This window comes from Anolis carolinensis, chromosome 1, assembly GCF_035594765.1.
Source record: "Anolis carolinensis isolate JA03-04 chromosome 1, rAnoCar3.1.pri, whole genome shotgun sequence".
Lineage (NCBI taxonomy): Eukaryota > Metazoa > Chordata > Lepidosauria > Squamata > Dactyloidae > Anolis > Anolis carolinensis.
The window spans coordinates 251,247,717-251,262,453 of NC_085841.1; the positions used below are offsets into that span (position 1 = coordinate 251,247,717).

Consider the following 14,737-nt stretch of genomic DNA (forward strand, 5'->3'; position numbering starts at 1 on the left):
CCCTTTTGGAAATACATTTCAACTACTCTTTAAGGCGTATATTGCTAATTTTCTTCAATATACCTTTCCCCAACCCCTTCCCTCAAAATAAAAAAAAGTATGATACCCATTTATTTAATAGAGATTTATATAAATGTTTCTGTACAACATGTATGCCTAACTGCAAATATGACCACACCTCAAAAGGAGGGTGTTTGTCTCATCAGCCAATGGGAATTCTCAGTTTAAAAGCGGATGGAAAGGCGGCCCCAACCAGAAAAGAGGACCCCCTTACGCTTTAAAAACCCTGGGACATCCTGGGTTCAATCCTCTGGCCCATGCAACATTTCTGGCTGAATTGGTAAGTCCAAACCTTTCTCCCAACCTCCTCTCTCTCTCTCTCTCTCTCTCTCTCTCTCTCTCTCTATATATATATATATATATATATATATATATAGTTTAAGATTTTAAAATAATTTAACATGTGGGTCAACCTCTTATGGGATGTTTTTTTAAAAAGTCTCTATGGCTGAATCCTGTCCTTTAAAAGGCTATGATGGGTGACCCTTGGTGGTAAAACTGTACCTATTTCACTTAACATTAAATTAAAATGTTATTTATTTGTTATTAAATTGTTATTATTAAATTGTTATTAATAGAGTTTTATATATTTTACATATAAAATATATATAGCTAATTTCCATAGCTATATATATTTCCATAGCCGTGTCTTGTTTGGTTAGGTGGGAGAAAGGCCCATTCAAAAAAAGTCAAGGAACATGAAAGGCCCCTGCAGATTATCTGTATATGCTTATCTACTGTATTGACCTAATTACTGTAACAAAAGAATGCTCCTCTGGAAATAGGTAATACACATTCAAACCATCCTAGGCAAATGGGTACTTATGAAAATCAGGGCTAATGAATTACTTGTGCCTGGTACTCTAACCTAATACACAATCCTATACCTCTAGGCTGGCTTCATTTGAGGTCAGACACCCAATTGTCATTTAATAGATTTTTATATATAATTTAACCTCTGAGGATGCCTGCCATAGATGTCCCCATTGGGGAGATGGTGGCGGGGTATAAATAAAGTATTATTATTATTATTATTATTATTATTATTATTATTATTATTATGTGGGCGAAACGTCAGGAGAGAATACTTTTGGAACATGGCCATTCAGCCCGAAAGACATACAACAACCCTATAATTTAATCTGTTTCATTGGAAGCTACGGCTTATTTTTACAACAGAAAATAGGGTACATTATTTTGTTTGTTTGCTTTATATAAATAATAACAAAAAGGATGTAGATTTTTATTTTATTTATTTATACAGGGAATATCAACCACTTTAGATTATAAACATATAACATAAATTCAACAATCGACAATTTTGTTTTACCATCCATTAGAGCATTCATGTATTTCACCCCATGTTCCTAGAAAAAATGAGAAATAAGATTCTGTTATGCTAGTTTTAATTAATTAATCTAATTACTATATTTATATATTGACCTTCTTACCAGAAAAGTGGGGGGGGGGGGCAATTTGGCTCACAAATTATACGTACATACAATATATTATATTATTACCATAGTACAATATTAACATCATATATTACCATATTGTACTATGACACTATACGGTAATATTATTTATATATGTGTGTGTGTGTGTATGTGTATAATATTACCGGTATTATATTGTAATATTAATATTAGTATTATATTGTACCACATCATAATATTATTACCAATATTATATGTACATACAATAAATTATATGTACATACAATACTGTATATTATATATAATATTATTATCAATATTATATGTATACACAATAATGTATATTAAATTGAATATTATAAAGTTTTAAGAGTTTATTTTACTTACCAAGCCTCCATGACGGCAAAGCCATTTAGATTCATGATCTAGCAAGAATGCTGTGATGCATTCAGCTACATTATCGACATGAACTTCTGTGTAGGGCATTTTTCTGACTAAAATGCATCCAAATAATATTATAGAAAAAATTCTGCCCCAGTTAATCTTGCCATCGGAAAATGTTTGCTGCATCACATGTTGAAGGATTTCACAGCTCTGTGTGGGAGTGTCCAATTGCAGAGGTGATATTATAGGAAAGATCCTGGCATCCAACTCATTCATTTTTTGTAAAGAGATACATATCTCAGTATCTAATGATGTTTTGGGGGCTTTTCCAGCTGCCAAATTCAGGTAAGATTGAATAATCCTGAACGTTTGTTTTTCAATTTCTGGTAATCTGTCAGGGTGGGTCCAATCCATGGTGTCTGGCGCGGTTTGGGTCTTGTATGGAAATGTGTCTCAGCAATGATTGCACAACCTGTTTAATGCTTGCCTCTTAACCCTCTCCACCTTCTTAGATTCAACAACTCAAACCATCAGAAATGAGCAACATCAACCAACATTTCTATCCTAACGTTCATATCCAGTACCCAGCCATCATAGAAAATATGCCGTTACCAGATGAAATTACTTATGAGGATGTGCAAATTTCTCAGCTGGAAGTGGATGATGCTCAAATGATGGGTTTGTCCTTATACTCCAAAGGTTATTTAATAATAAAATGAACGCCCACCCAGTGTGTGTGTGTCTTTTCTGAAATGATTGTCTGTTTTCCACAGAACAAGCACTTCGTCATGAGGATGCTGATTTCAAGACTGTGGAGAAACCAAAGGCTATTCCACCAACTTCCAAGCATGCAGGTAATGATGAATGGTAGTAAAACACAGAACATAAATACTACAACAAAAATTAACAAAGTCGCAATCACACAAAATAACAAACTTACAGAAATCAACAGAACATCACTCTGTAAATATGAGAAACAGCTACTCAGGTGTATGTATTTGCATTTCCAGATAAGGAGACCAACATGCCCACTCCAAAGACTACCAATCTATCAACTTCAAAAACTCGAGGTAATTGTATGCCCCACAGAACATCTCTCTGTAAATATGAGAAATAGCCACACGTGATTGTGTTTAGGTATTTTATTATATTTATTATATCTTTTAGGAACCCGCTTGAAGCGAGCCAGGCCAGAAACTCAGGAATCAGCTAGACCTCAAAAGAAGAAGAAAGGCAACAATGACATTGTGCTGAATTCGGAAGATGATCATGACTGTGAAATTATGAGCACTGCGGGGGAATGCTTTGCTGAAATTCGTAGATTGAACGATGAAGCGGACGACAATTATAAACAGTCTATTGCTTTAAAAATGAGATTGGATCAAATCGTCGGTCATGAAATTCCAAAACTTCTCAAAGCAATTAAAGCATGTAAAAATTATAACCCTCTTACAAACTCAACTCACTATCAGATAGGTAGAGGGTTGCACAAGCGGGGTAGAAGAAAGCAAAAGAAGCTCACACCTAGAGAACTGTACTGGAAAAGGAGACGTAGATTGATAACAAAGGCGAGAAAAACTCTTGCCAGGTCCAGAAGTAAACAAAAACATAAAAGCAATAGAGACTCAATGAGGTCAGACCCGGCTTCTTCTTCCAGTACAGACACCCAGAGGGATGGACATTCTCCTGAACCTCAACAGGTAGAATCCCCATCTAACGAGGTTGAGTACCGACCTCAACAGGAAGACACCTCTGGTGAGGAGGATGATGGGTCACCCCCTGTGTTTGCAGAATGCGTGCACAGGTGGCAATTTACCTTTCCTAGTTATAACACATTGCGGATCGGGGAGGTATACCGTTTCAGAAATTTAGAAACCGTGAGGTCATATGCACAGGTTATAAATGCATTATACACAGCGATCCAGGGCATCTTAGACAATCTGAACCAGAGAATTGATCCCGAAGATTTTGTTCAGGTGAGATTAGAAGCCTCAGGGTTACGAAATCCACTCTTCTCTTTTAAAAGAAGTAGGGATCTCTTTAATGCTGAGGAGTTTCTAGTCCAGCTGAGTCGTCTATTACAGAGCAATATGGAAATCTGCGCTCATGGTGATTTTGAGCTCGTGGTCACTATAACAAAACCGCCACAAGGTGGAGCACGTCGAAAACTGAGTTCCATTCCAGCCAGTGAAATAATTGCTAGGAAGAGACAGTATCTGATAGACCTGAATTATGCAGGTGGCAATATGTGTTTTGCTGGAGCTTTATTTGGTGTTATGAGTTTACATAAACCCACAGATTCAGAAATGTTGACAGCTGCTCAAAAACTGCATATGGAACTCGGATGGTCTGATCAAAAAAAGGTAACCCTTAATGATATTTCTACTGTTGAACAACATTTAAGAGTCAATATCGATGTTGCTTATTACTCAAAAAAGTCAGAGTGGGCTCTGTTTAAAACACAGGGCCCCATTTATCCTCAAGCCTATACTCTACTCTTACATGATGAGCATTTCTATGGGGTTCTGAATGTAAAAGCGCTATTTGGCATCCGAAACTACTGTCAATTTTGTCGCAAACTCTATAATCATGACCATCATTCATGTCTATTTTATTGCAGAATGTGTTTGAGAAAGGGGTGTGATAATGTGATAGGGAAACAGGTTCGATGCCCCCGATGTAAGTTTCATTGTAGGTCTGAGGCTTGCTTAAAATTACACCAACAGCTGGGTTTAGAGAAGAAAGTCAAATGTCTAGCGAGAATGTATTGTACAAAGTGTCGATATTATCAGGAGCTGGATCACGATGATGAAAAGTGTAAAGGGAGACAGTGTACGGTCTGCTGGGGTTACATTGTTGAAGATGAGGGTCATTTGTGTTACATGCAACCGCTTAAACAGCCAAAGCTTTCTGTGAAATATTTATTTTACGATTTTGAATGTCACCAGAGTACGGGGGCTCACGTGCCGAATTTTTGCTTTGTAAAAGCTTATTCTGGGGAGACTGTGGAGTGTTTTAAACCAGATTTTGTGGAGGAGAATAGTGGGTCTGAAGACAGTGATGGTGAAATTGAGGTGGAAGGGGAAAGGGAGCCATGGAAGTTTGCAGGCAAAACCTGGGAATTTAAGGGCGAAAACTGTATTGAACAATTTATTAAAACGTTTACAAAAGATGGAGCCTTTAAAGATGCAACATTCATAGCTCACAATTCAAAGGGATATGACTGTTATTTTATACTCCGACAGTTGGTGAAAGAAAAACTGGATGTTGAAATTATAGCACAGGGTGGGAAGTTGATCTGTGTTACTGTGGTAGGACTCTCCATAAAATTCATTGACTCACTCAGTCACCTACCCATGGCACTCTCTAAATTACCAAAGGCTTTGGGATTTGAGGATGCCAAGGGGTATTTTCCACATTATTTTAACAAGCCTGAGAATTGGGATTATGTAGGGCCAATGCCACAGCCCGAATGCTATGGCGTAGAATACATGATGCCTGCTGAAAAGGCAGCCTTTACAGCCTGGTATGCAGAGAACCAGTCAAAAACCTTTGATATGCAGAAAGAGCTTGCATTCTATTGTCAGAAGGATGTTGAGATTTTGGAGCAGGCCTGTACCAAGTACAGACATGAAATAGTGCAGCTCACAATGGGTATAAGAGAAGTCATGGTAGGCAAGAAAAAAGACAAAGTCAAGAGGTACAGGGTCGCTATTGATCCTTTTCAATACCCTACCATTGCAGGTGTGGCTCTCGCCATGTATAGGTTCAAATTTCTTAGGGTAAATACTATAGCGATTCCAAGTTGTAATGATTACCATAATCAGTACAAGCGATTCTCATCCGCCTCTATACAGTGGCTCTCTTTTGTCAGTCATAAGGAAAAAGTTGAAATACGTCACGCATTGAATGGTGGGGAGGTTAAAGTTGGAAATTATTTTCTGGATGGTTTTGCAGTTGTGGATGATAAGAAAGTTGCCTATGAGTATTTCGGTTGTTTTTTTCATGGTTGTTTGATTTGTTATTCTCCAGAGGAGGACAACCCCGTGGTGGGGAAATCTTACGAGTTTCTTTTTAACGCGACACAGAAAAGGACCGCGGAGCTCCAAAGCCTAGGGTTTGAAGTGCGTTCCATTTGGGAGCACGAGTGGAGAAATATGGTAAAAACAGATTTGGAAGTCCAGGCTTATCTTGCAAAAGCCAGTTTTCCTGAACCCCTAAAACCTCGCGATGCGCTTTTTGGGGGTCGTACAAATGCAATATGCCTCTATTATAAACCTAAAGATGGGGAATCTGTGAAATATTATGACTTTACTAGTCTGTACCCCTATGTAAACAAAACAAAAGAGTACCCCTTGGGGCATCCTGAAATCATTTACAAGGATTTCAAGCCCCTTTCAAATTATTTTGGACTAGTTAAGGCCAAGGTTTTTCCCCCTAGAAATCTCTATTTTCCAGTTTTGCCTTCCAGAATCTCTGGAAAACTCATGTTCGTACTGTGCTCAACCTGTGCAGAAGCACGACATCTGGACCCTTGTGACCACACAGATGAGGAAAGAGCGTTAATTGGAACATGGTGTACAATCGAGTTGAATGTAGCTATAGAGAAGGGCTACAAAGTTGTTGAAATTTATGAGGTGTGGCATTTTGAGCATCGTTCTGCAGATCTGTTTTCAGGGTATATAAAGATGCATCTTCGTCAAAAGCAGGAGGCTTCAGGTTACCCACAGTGGTGTGTGAGTAAACAAGATAAATCTAAATATATAAGGGATTATCATGCACGGGAGGGGGTGCGTTTACGCAGAAACAAGATTGCAGTGAATCCTGCAAAACGTCAAATTGCCAAACTGTTTTTAAACTCATTGTGGGGCAAGTTTGGACAGAGAACAAATTTACCTGTCACACAAGTACTGAGAGATCCTGAGGATTTCTTTCAGATTCTATTTTCTGATGCTTATAAGGTGTCCATGTCTGAATGTCTGGATGATGAGGCTGTCTGTCTCTCATGGAAATATTCAGAGGACCGTGTGACAACCGCTGGGCGTAAAAATGAATTCATAGCATGTTTTACCACTGCTTATGCTAGACTTGAACTCTACAAGTTGCTAGATAAATTAGGTAGTCGTGTTTTGTATCACGACACGGACAGTGTCATTTTTGTGAGTCGGGAAGGGGAATGGGAACCGCCTCTAGGAGATTATTTAGGGGATCTTACTGACGAAATTTCATCAGGCCGGTCTATCACAGAATTTGTCAGTGTAGGTCCAAAATCCTATGGATATAAATTGACTGATGGCACAGCTTGTTTGAAAGTTAAGGGAATCACCCTGAATAGTGCTAACTGTGAGAAAATTAATTTCAGCAGTCTAAAAGACTTGGCATTCGCTTACGTCTCGGACAAGAAAGGCTGCCAGCCTCGTGAAATTGTGATACATCAGCCGGGTATTGTTCGAAATAAGCGTCAGTGGACGCTTCATACGAAAACCCTCAAAAAAACACAGAAGGTTGTTTTTGATAAAAGAGTAATTAAAGACGGATTTACAACGCTCCCTTATGGATACTGATTTGCAGACCCGATGGCAGCATCCCTTCTCTGCTATTCTAGCAGGTCCGAGTGGCTGTGGTAAAACCTTTTTTATAAAAAATATGCTGGATAATGCCGATCATGTGTTCTCTGTACTACCTCAAAATATTGTGTGGTTTTACAGTTGCTGGCAACCCCTGTACAATGAACTCCAATGTAAATACCCCTTTATCCAGTTTGTGCAGGGTTTACCTGAAAAATTTGATGATGATGAATTGTTACCACCCAATAAAGTCAATTTTATAGTAATCGATGATTTGATGCAGCCTGCTTGCGATAACCGTGGTTTGGAGATGTGTTTCACCCAGTATGTCCATCACCGGAATATAAGTGTTTTCCTCATCACACAAAATATTTTTTGCAAAGGAAAAAGCAACAGAACCATCAGTCTTAATGCAAAATATATGGTACTGTTTAAAAACCCCCGGGATAAACTACAAATTGCTACTTTGGCACGACAGATGTATCCAGGAAATGTGAGTTTTTTCATGGAATCCTACGCAGACGCAACAAGCAAACCTCACGGTTATTTAATGATAGATTTGAATGGTACTACACCCGAAACATACAGATTAAGAACTGGAATCTTCCCGCCAGATTGGCCTGTGGTATATTTGATGAAGAAAAAATCCCGGAGTTACAAAAGGCAACTGTTTTAAAACGGCGTAGGACCTGCGGCTGCCTGCTCCTCCTGGATAATATGTCCAATCGTGTAAAGAGAAACCTGGAACTTTTAAAACTACTTATTAAGGTACCACCACGCCAGAGAAAAGCCATTTTGTGCACGGGCTCCAATGATTTAATTGCTACTATCTCAGAAATAGCACTCAATACTTTAAAGGGAAACATCCCCTTGGCCCCGCACCAGCTACGGGCGTTGAGAAAAAGGCGCCGCCTTATTAGAATTCTGGGAAACAGCAAAGTGTCTCTTCGAAAAAAGAAGTGCCTTGTGAAACAGTCTGGAGGGTTTTTGGGACCTCTGCTAAGTTTTGCCGTTCCTCTGTTAACCAGTTTTCTAACCAAACAGTGATGGAATATGCTGAAAAAATGTATCTGGTTCCCAGCCGTCAACTGGATCAATTAAGAGGCGCACCTCCCAAGGATGAAAACATCCGAACTACAGCCATCTCATCCCTAGATAGAGAAATGCAAGAGATTCTACGAAGGTCTGATTTATCCGAACATGAAAAAGCACGACTCTACGATACCTTACTTCAAAAATATTTAACTCATGTAAAACAGAGGGATGCTGAGAAGCAAAGTTTAAATCTGTTTCTATCTGAACCACCTGCTGAAGAAACACCACAGCCCCCTTCTGACACCGTGTTTCGTGAAGTGGTGGACGGCCTGCCTGCTAGATACAAGAATCATGCGAGATTGATGCTCAGCAAAATAAGCCAAAACAAGAATATTTCTACATGGGATGATAAAGGATCCTTTGTGTATAAAGGAGCGGTGATTCCCGGATCTAACATCTTGGACCTGGTCAAAGCTGCGATCCAAACTCACGCCTTACCTGTCACACGTCTCCCTAAAGGGTGGGATGCCTTTATGAGGGCCTTGGCCGAAATAAACACCCCGACATCTGTGGTTGGTAATACGTCCAATAGAGAACTTCTGGACTATCTAAAGAACCCTAAGGGTTCACCCCCAACTCAAACTCCGTCTCTGTCACGCAGATCTTCTAAAAAGCAACGCCAGGCCAGCACCCCTGCATGGCTCAGCTTATAATACATTTTATTTTCAATGAATAAAATACTTATATTCTTAAAACCTATTTTGTTGTTTGTGAATGTTCTTTTAAAAACGACAGACACGTATCATATTCCAAAAGCAGCTCTAGGAGGAGCTTTTTATTAAACACGATTATGAAATGCACTACAGGACATACATTGTTGTATCGTTTGGAACATATCCGAGGCACGTGGTCTTGTGTTCATTTTCTTTACAAATTGAAGAACCATTTTGTCATTTTTATCCAAATCGTCGGAATATAATGCGTGAATATTTTTAAAGTCCAGTCCCTTGCAGCGTTGATGAAGGAAAAATATGCAGTGATGTCCGCAAACAACAGAGTCTGAGGCCTGTACAGGCCTGCATTGATACACAGTTTTGTCGGCGTTTCTTTTTAAAAAGTTCACGATGGTTTTGGGAAACAAGGCATAGTCAGGAGGGTGTCCATATGAGTCAAAAAATTCTGCAGTTCTTTCATTCGGCAGGTAAACAGCTAACCAGTGTTCCCCGGGGAGGTTATGGGGATGAGTGTTGATAATCAACGCGAGCGGCCTTTGCTGCAGATGCTTTCTCGGAAGCATGTCACATGGTAACACCCCATAGAAACTCTTTTGAGTATAGGGATTTGAGCTTAGTAGATGAGTTAACTGAAGGCTATCCATCTCACATATAATCAAACAAGACATTTCTCCTGTGATTTATTTCTATCACGTTGTCAAAAACACCGTAAACCAGCATATTGACGGTTGTTGGTAGAGGCTTGGCGAAACGCAGCTCTGCCCTCAGGTTTCCAGTTTTAATCAGGGAGTAGTGGTCGGCACATTCTTGATCTGGAGTCAAGTCAAACGCAAAGAGCGTGTAGCCTTTTGCATACTCCTCACGGTTAATTAAAAGTGCGCTGTCTTTCATGTGTTTGCCAGCAGTCTGAACCAAACTCATATATTCTCTCACACAATTATCCTCTTCAAAATTGGGCTGAAATGGTTTCATGGGATACTGTTCTCCATCCAAGTAGAGAGCTGCAAAATTGATGTCATAATGCTTAAAGTTGAAAGGGTTTTTATTGTATGCACCACTGAAAGAATCGTTATCGACCAACCCTATCACCACCTGTTTAGGAAGTTGACCCAAAAACAGGTTCTCTTGATTGGAGACACGGCTCCCTACCGGTATGCTGAATACTTTCATGCTTACACGGTCCACTGGGTATTTGGCATTAGATGTCAAGAGGGCTTCAGCATGTCCAAGGCGGACACCGGGTGTCAATTTCACTTTTTTGACAAAGAGGGAGGCTGATAAAATATGTAATTTGTAACGCTTGTTTGCATCATTGCTCATTAAGCAGAAGGCATTTTTATTGCGGGTAAGTTTAATTTTCACATCGACACCGTTCAGCAGCAGTTTTTCTTGAAAAAACAGGTCAGCATGGAGATGTCCCATCAAGTCTATTTTTCTACTACCGGCTCCCAGGGTTGCTCTTTTGATAAAACCATCATTTTCTCCATCCAGCTCGGTAGACTCATGCTCCCCAGCATCATCTTTATAAAAAAGCCCCGCTGTAAATTGCGTGGCTAGTGTGTCTTCGCAATAGTTCAGCACGGATTCAATGTATGCTCTGTAAGGATAGCAGTTGTTACTTTGACTGATGAGACGGTCCCCTAAAGTCACATCTAACTGACTGAAAATGGAGGCTATCGGGTAATTCACGAGGCCTACCGCAGCATCGTTGGGGAGGTTTGTTCCGTCTTCATTCACCACTTTGCACGTCAAATATAGAAGTGTGTTGTTGAGATCCATGTAGTCTTCACCATTTCCAGCAATAAAAAAATCCAAGGGTGCGGCTTCTGTAAGAGCCGTTAGTGGGGGTACTTCGATATAAAGGCTTCTCTCGATACTAGTTTGTGTAGGCCCAATGTGAAACAAATCTAGTTCAGATTTAGTGCACTCTTCAGAACATCCGTGAATAAAAGCCATGATGCTGTTTTAGAATATATCGCTCATAGACTGTATCCTCTGCCTCTTTCTCGCTCCACGACGCTTCTGTGGTTTCTTTCTACGCTGCGCTTTCCTTTTAACAGGGCGGGGCGGGCCTTTCAACCTCACTTGTGATGCTTTTCTTTTTAAGCCTCTTCTCCTTCTAATATACATCAGCCCTGATCCCTCTTGTGGGTTTTCATGGGTTGTTCTGTTTAGAACTGCCTGTGTAAAATGACCGACCATGTCTTTGGCTATATTACGCGCAGCTGTTTTTGCGTGGGGTTTAATGATGTCCAGGCCTCTTCTCAAAAGCGGTACAGCTTTTCGGAAAAGGCTCCTGAAAATCCCACCCAGTCCTGAGCCGTACATTTGGGGGATACCATGATAACCCGGAAGTCCATTTCCAGCTTGTGCTCTGTAATAGTTTTTATAAAGACCGGGATCCCCATAGGATTTCAGGATGACCATTTTCTTTTTTAAAGATCCAATGTCCTCCTGGGACGGAAGTGTAGCTTCACAATCACCTTTCCAAAGCGAAATGGTATCTTTTTGTTCTGGTCTGACTTTATCTCAACAGTGAGAGTGTCGATGTGGTGTTTGCTCACCGGAATGTAGTGAGGTTTATCGTAACAAATGTTGACACACTCGTTATTCTTTCCCTTCACAGGTACGCAGCGCAGCAGAGGCACGTAGAAATCACCAACGAGCTGGTGCTCCACTATATTAGTGTAAACATATAATGTGTTGAAACCTCCTGTGATGTCTGCTGAGAAAGCTGACGCTCTGAGAGGAATGTTGGGAGACAGTCCTAATATACGCTGTAATTCCACGTCAGCTTCGATTGTACACTGATTCTCGGGTTTAATTAGGACCTTTCTGGTTGCGGGGTCATACTTAAGAATCGCATCGGGCGGTCTCTTGCGTGATGATATGCGCTCGTTCATGTATTCCAACAGCTCGGGGATGCTGGAATAATATCCATTCTGCAGCTGGAAGGACCACTTCTTTTCCCCCTGTGCAATTTCAAAGCGTGGGTCGGTGGTCACGTTATTCCAGGTGTGGGGGTACTGTATCTCAACTAGTCCTACTTCCCATGCCCCTGAGAGCTCTAGAGGTTTTGCTAAAGATATAGTAAAGCTTGAAATGCTGTTCCTAGGGAAGGCTCTAGCACTCGCGTTGCTAGGTAGTGTGAGATAAAAACTACCTCCCCCCATTTTCCTAGGCGTATAAAAAACACTGCCGCTACTCAGGTTCTGTTACTTCGGAAGCCAGAACCCAACTGTTGAACTTGCTAGGCCAGCCTAACCATTTCACTAGGCATTGCTTTCTCGCACCCCGACCTTTTGTGGCTAGAATTTTTTCAATCCTGTAGATGCGGTCTTTGTCAGTATTAATCTTTTGCAGTTCTTCAGGATAAAAGGTGCCAATGACATCTTCACCCGCATAATCTTTCAATAGAAATACAGGCCTGGATGTTTTTTGAAGAACCTGGTCCACGATGAATATCTCACTGGTAAAATTCTGTTCGTACCCCTTAGCAAATTTACCCTTGCTTTTGGAAATCCTCACATGGTCTCCTTTTCTGAATTGCGATAACTCCTCTTTTCTTTTCACATGTGGCCCATAAACTTTCCTCCACACGTCTAGAGCGTTGGAATCGTTAACATCTACGGGCCTTGTTTTGATAGTATGGTGAAAACTGTGGTTATAACTTTTGAGGAACATAGGCAATACATCAATATATGTAAAAGTGTTATGAGCTGTGAAATATCTCCACATTTTTGTTTTTAAAGTTCTGTTAAACCGCTCCACAACTCCTGCTTTAACTTCATTGTTGGTGACAAAGTGGTGAACCCCATGATGTTTCAACAGAGTGCTTACCGCCTTGTTTAGAAACTCCCGACCCCGGTCTGTCTGTAATTTTTCAGGTTTTCGACCATCTTGAGTGAAGATAGTGTTAAAGGCCTCCGACACCTCTCTACCTGACTTATCCTTCAGAGGCAACCCCCATGCGTATTTAGACAGGATATCTATCACTGTTAAAATGTACTTGTAACCCCTGTTAAACTTGGAAAGTCGCTGCATATCCACTAAATCAGCCTGCCATTGAGAATCCACATGAGATACAATAGTCTTGTTTCTTTTAAAATGGATCCTTGCTGGCCTGTGTAACGTGTAACTGTCTTGTTTGGATAGCCATTGAGTAACATCCCCCTTCCTTACAGTTTTGCATTGTTTTTTGGCCTCTTGAAAAAGCGGCCAAACACCTCCGAGGCTTCCTACCTTACCCGGCGAAAAATATATTTTCTTTAGGATTTCATCGGACTCTGACATTATGTCACCGAATGCAAGTATGAACACAGGGGTACAAAACAAACCAATTTTATTGTGAGACACACATAGCAGCTCTGCTCTGCAGAACAGGCTTTAAACACGCGGCATGCTGAAAAGCTCCATGGTCTGAGAGTCGCCAATCTGAAGATCCTCCACATCACCAGAAAACTGGATACAGCCCTACGGAGATCAAACAAATAGCATTGAGTCTACAACACTCATTTCATCATTCCTAAAGATATCTCATATTGCTCACACATCTCCCTTCCCCATACCAGACCAATCCCCACCAACTCCCCAAACAAGTATTCTAGCACGTACCGTAATATTCTCGAAACCATCAGTTGTGTTTTCATCAACAGCCATGACTTCCTTTTCCGCCGCTCCATCCTTCAACAGCTCCTCTAGGAGTGACCGATGGACGCATCTGCCTGAGGTTGGTTCTTCTCCCGTTCTCTCAATATCCTTATAGTCTGTTTTACAAAGCATCTCTTCATCCGCCTCTTTAAGAACAGCAGTAGCATCAGCATGATACATTCTCGGCATTTCAGGGAAAAGCTTTTTCAAATCGATCCTGTCTGTGCCCTGATCATTTAAATCAGGCTTAACCTCTGTGAATTTATTTTTCACAGCATAAAGACCTGGTAATAAGTTAAGCCTTGTCGGAGGTTTAGCATTCGAGGATTCTCGCGGCTTTTTAGGACTATTCATTGGTGTCACAGGTAGGGAAAGTCCTGTTGTTCCTGACATGTTTGGATAGGCCCAATACCTATAGCCGCTTTCAGCTCTTCTTTTCATAGCAGTTTGTTTCTTTCTAGGCACTTCCGGTACTGAAAGGCACGCTGAGCTTGAAGGGCCATCTGGTGATTCCATATTTTCCATTCCTCTGAAAGCAGTCAAGGGATGCACTAAAACTCACATGGAGTATTTATTCCTAAAAGCTCCGCCCTAATGGGCCCTCCCAGTATCACATGATGACCTTATGGGCCTAAATCCATTGGCTGTTGGACACAGAGCACAGAGCTCACCACTAAGACCTAGCACACGGTCCTGGCTGCCCCATTTCCTCAAGCAGAGGGGTCAGTCTAGGCAAGGGGCCTTTCAGCCCATACGCATCACCATGAATGCCTCATTGAAACATGTCTGTGCTTGCCCCACCACGTGGTAAGCTCCTGCAGTAGGAGTAGGGAACATGCACCATAGACATACCCATCACATGGGCGGCTTA

The 14,737-nt window shown here is 40.9% G+C and overlaps 2 protein-coding genes across 9 annotated transcripts in view; both read left to right on the plus strand.

Annotated features, from left to right (window-relative positions):
- kalrn (kalirin RhoGEF kinase) overlaps positions 1 to 14,737 on the plus strand; it is a 627,264-nt gene that overhangs the window by 107,809 nt on the left and 504,718 nt on the right. The window lies entirely within an intron of this gene.
- LOC134296643 (uncharacterized) lies at positions 1,969 to 7,614 on the plus strand. The gene is made up of 4 exons (XM_062972132.1): positions 1,969 to 2,558; positions 2,654 to 2,734; positions 2,891 to 2,950; positions 3,048 to 7,614. Exons 1-4 carry the CDS (start codon positions 2,417 to 2,419, stop codon positions 7,442 to 7,444), a joined length of 4,680 nt encoding a protein of 1,559 aa, XP_062828202.1. The 5' UTR covers positions 1,969 to 2,416; the 3' UTR covers positions 7,445 to 7,614.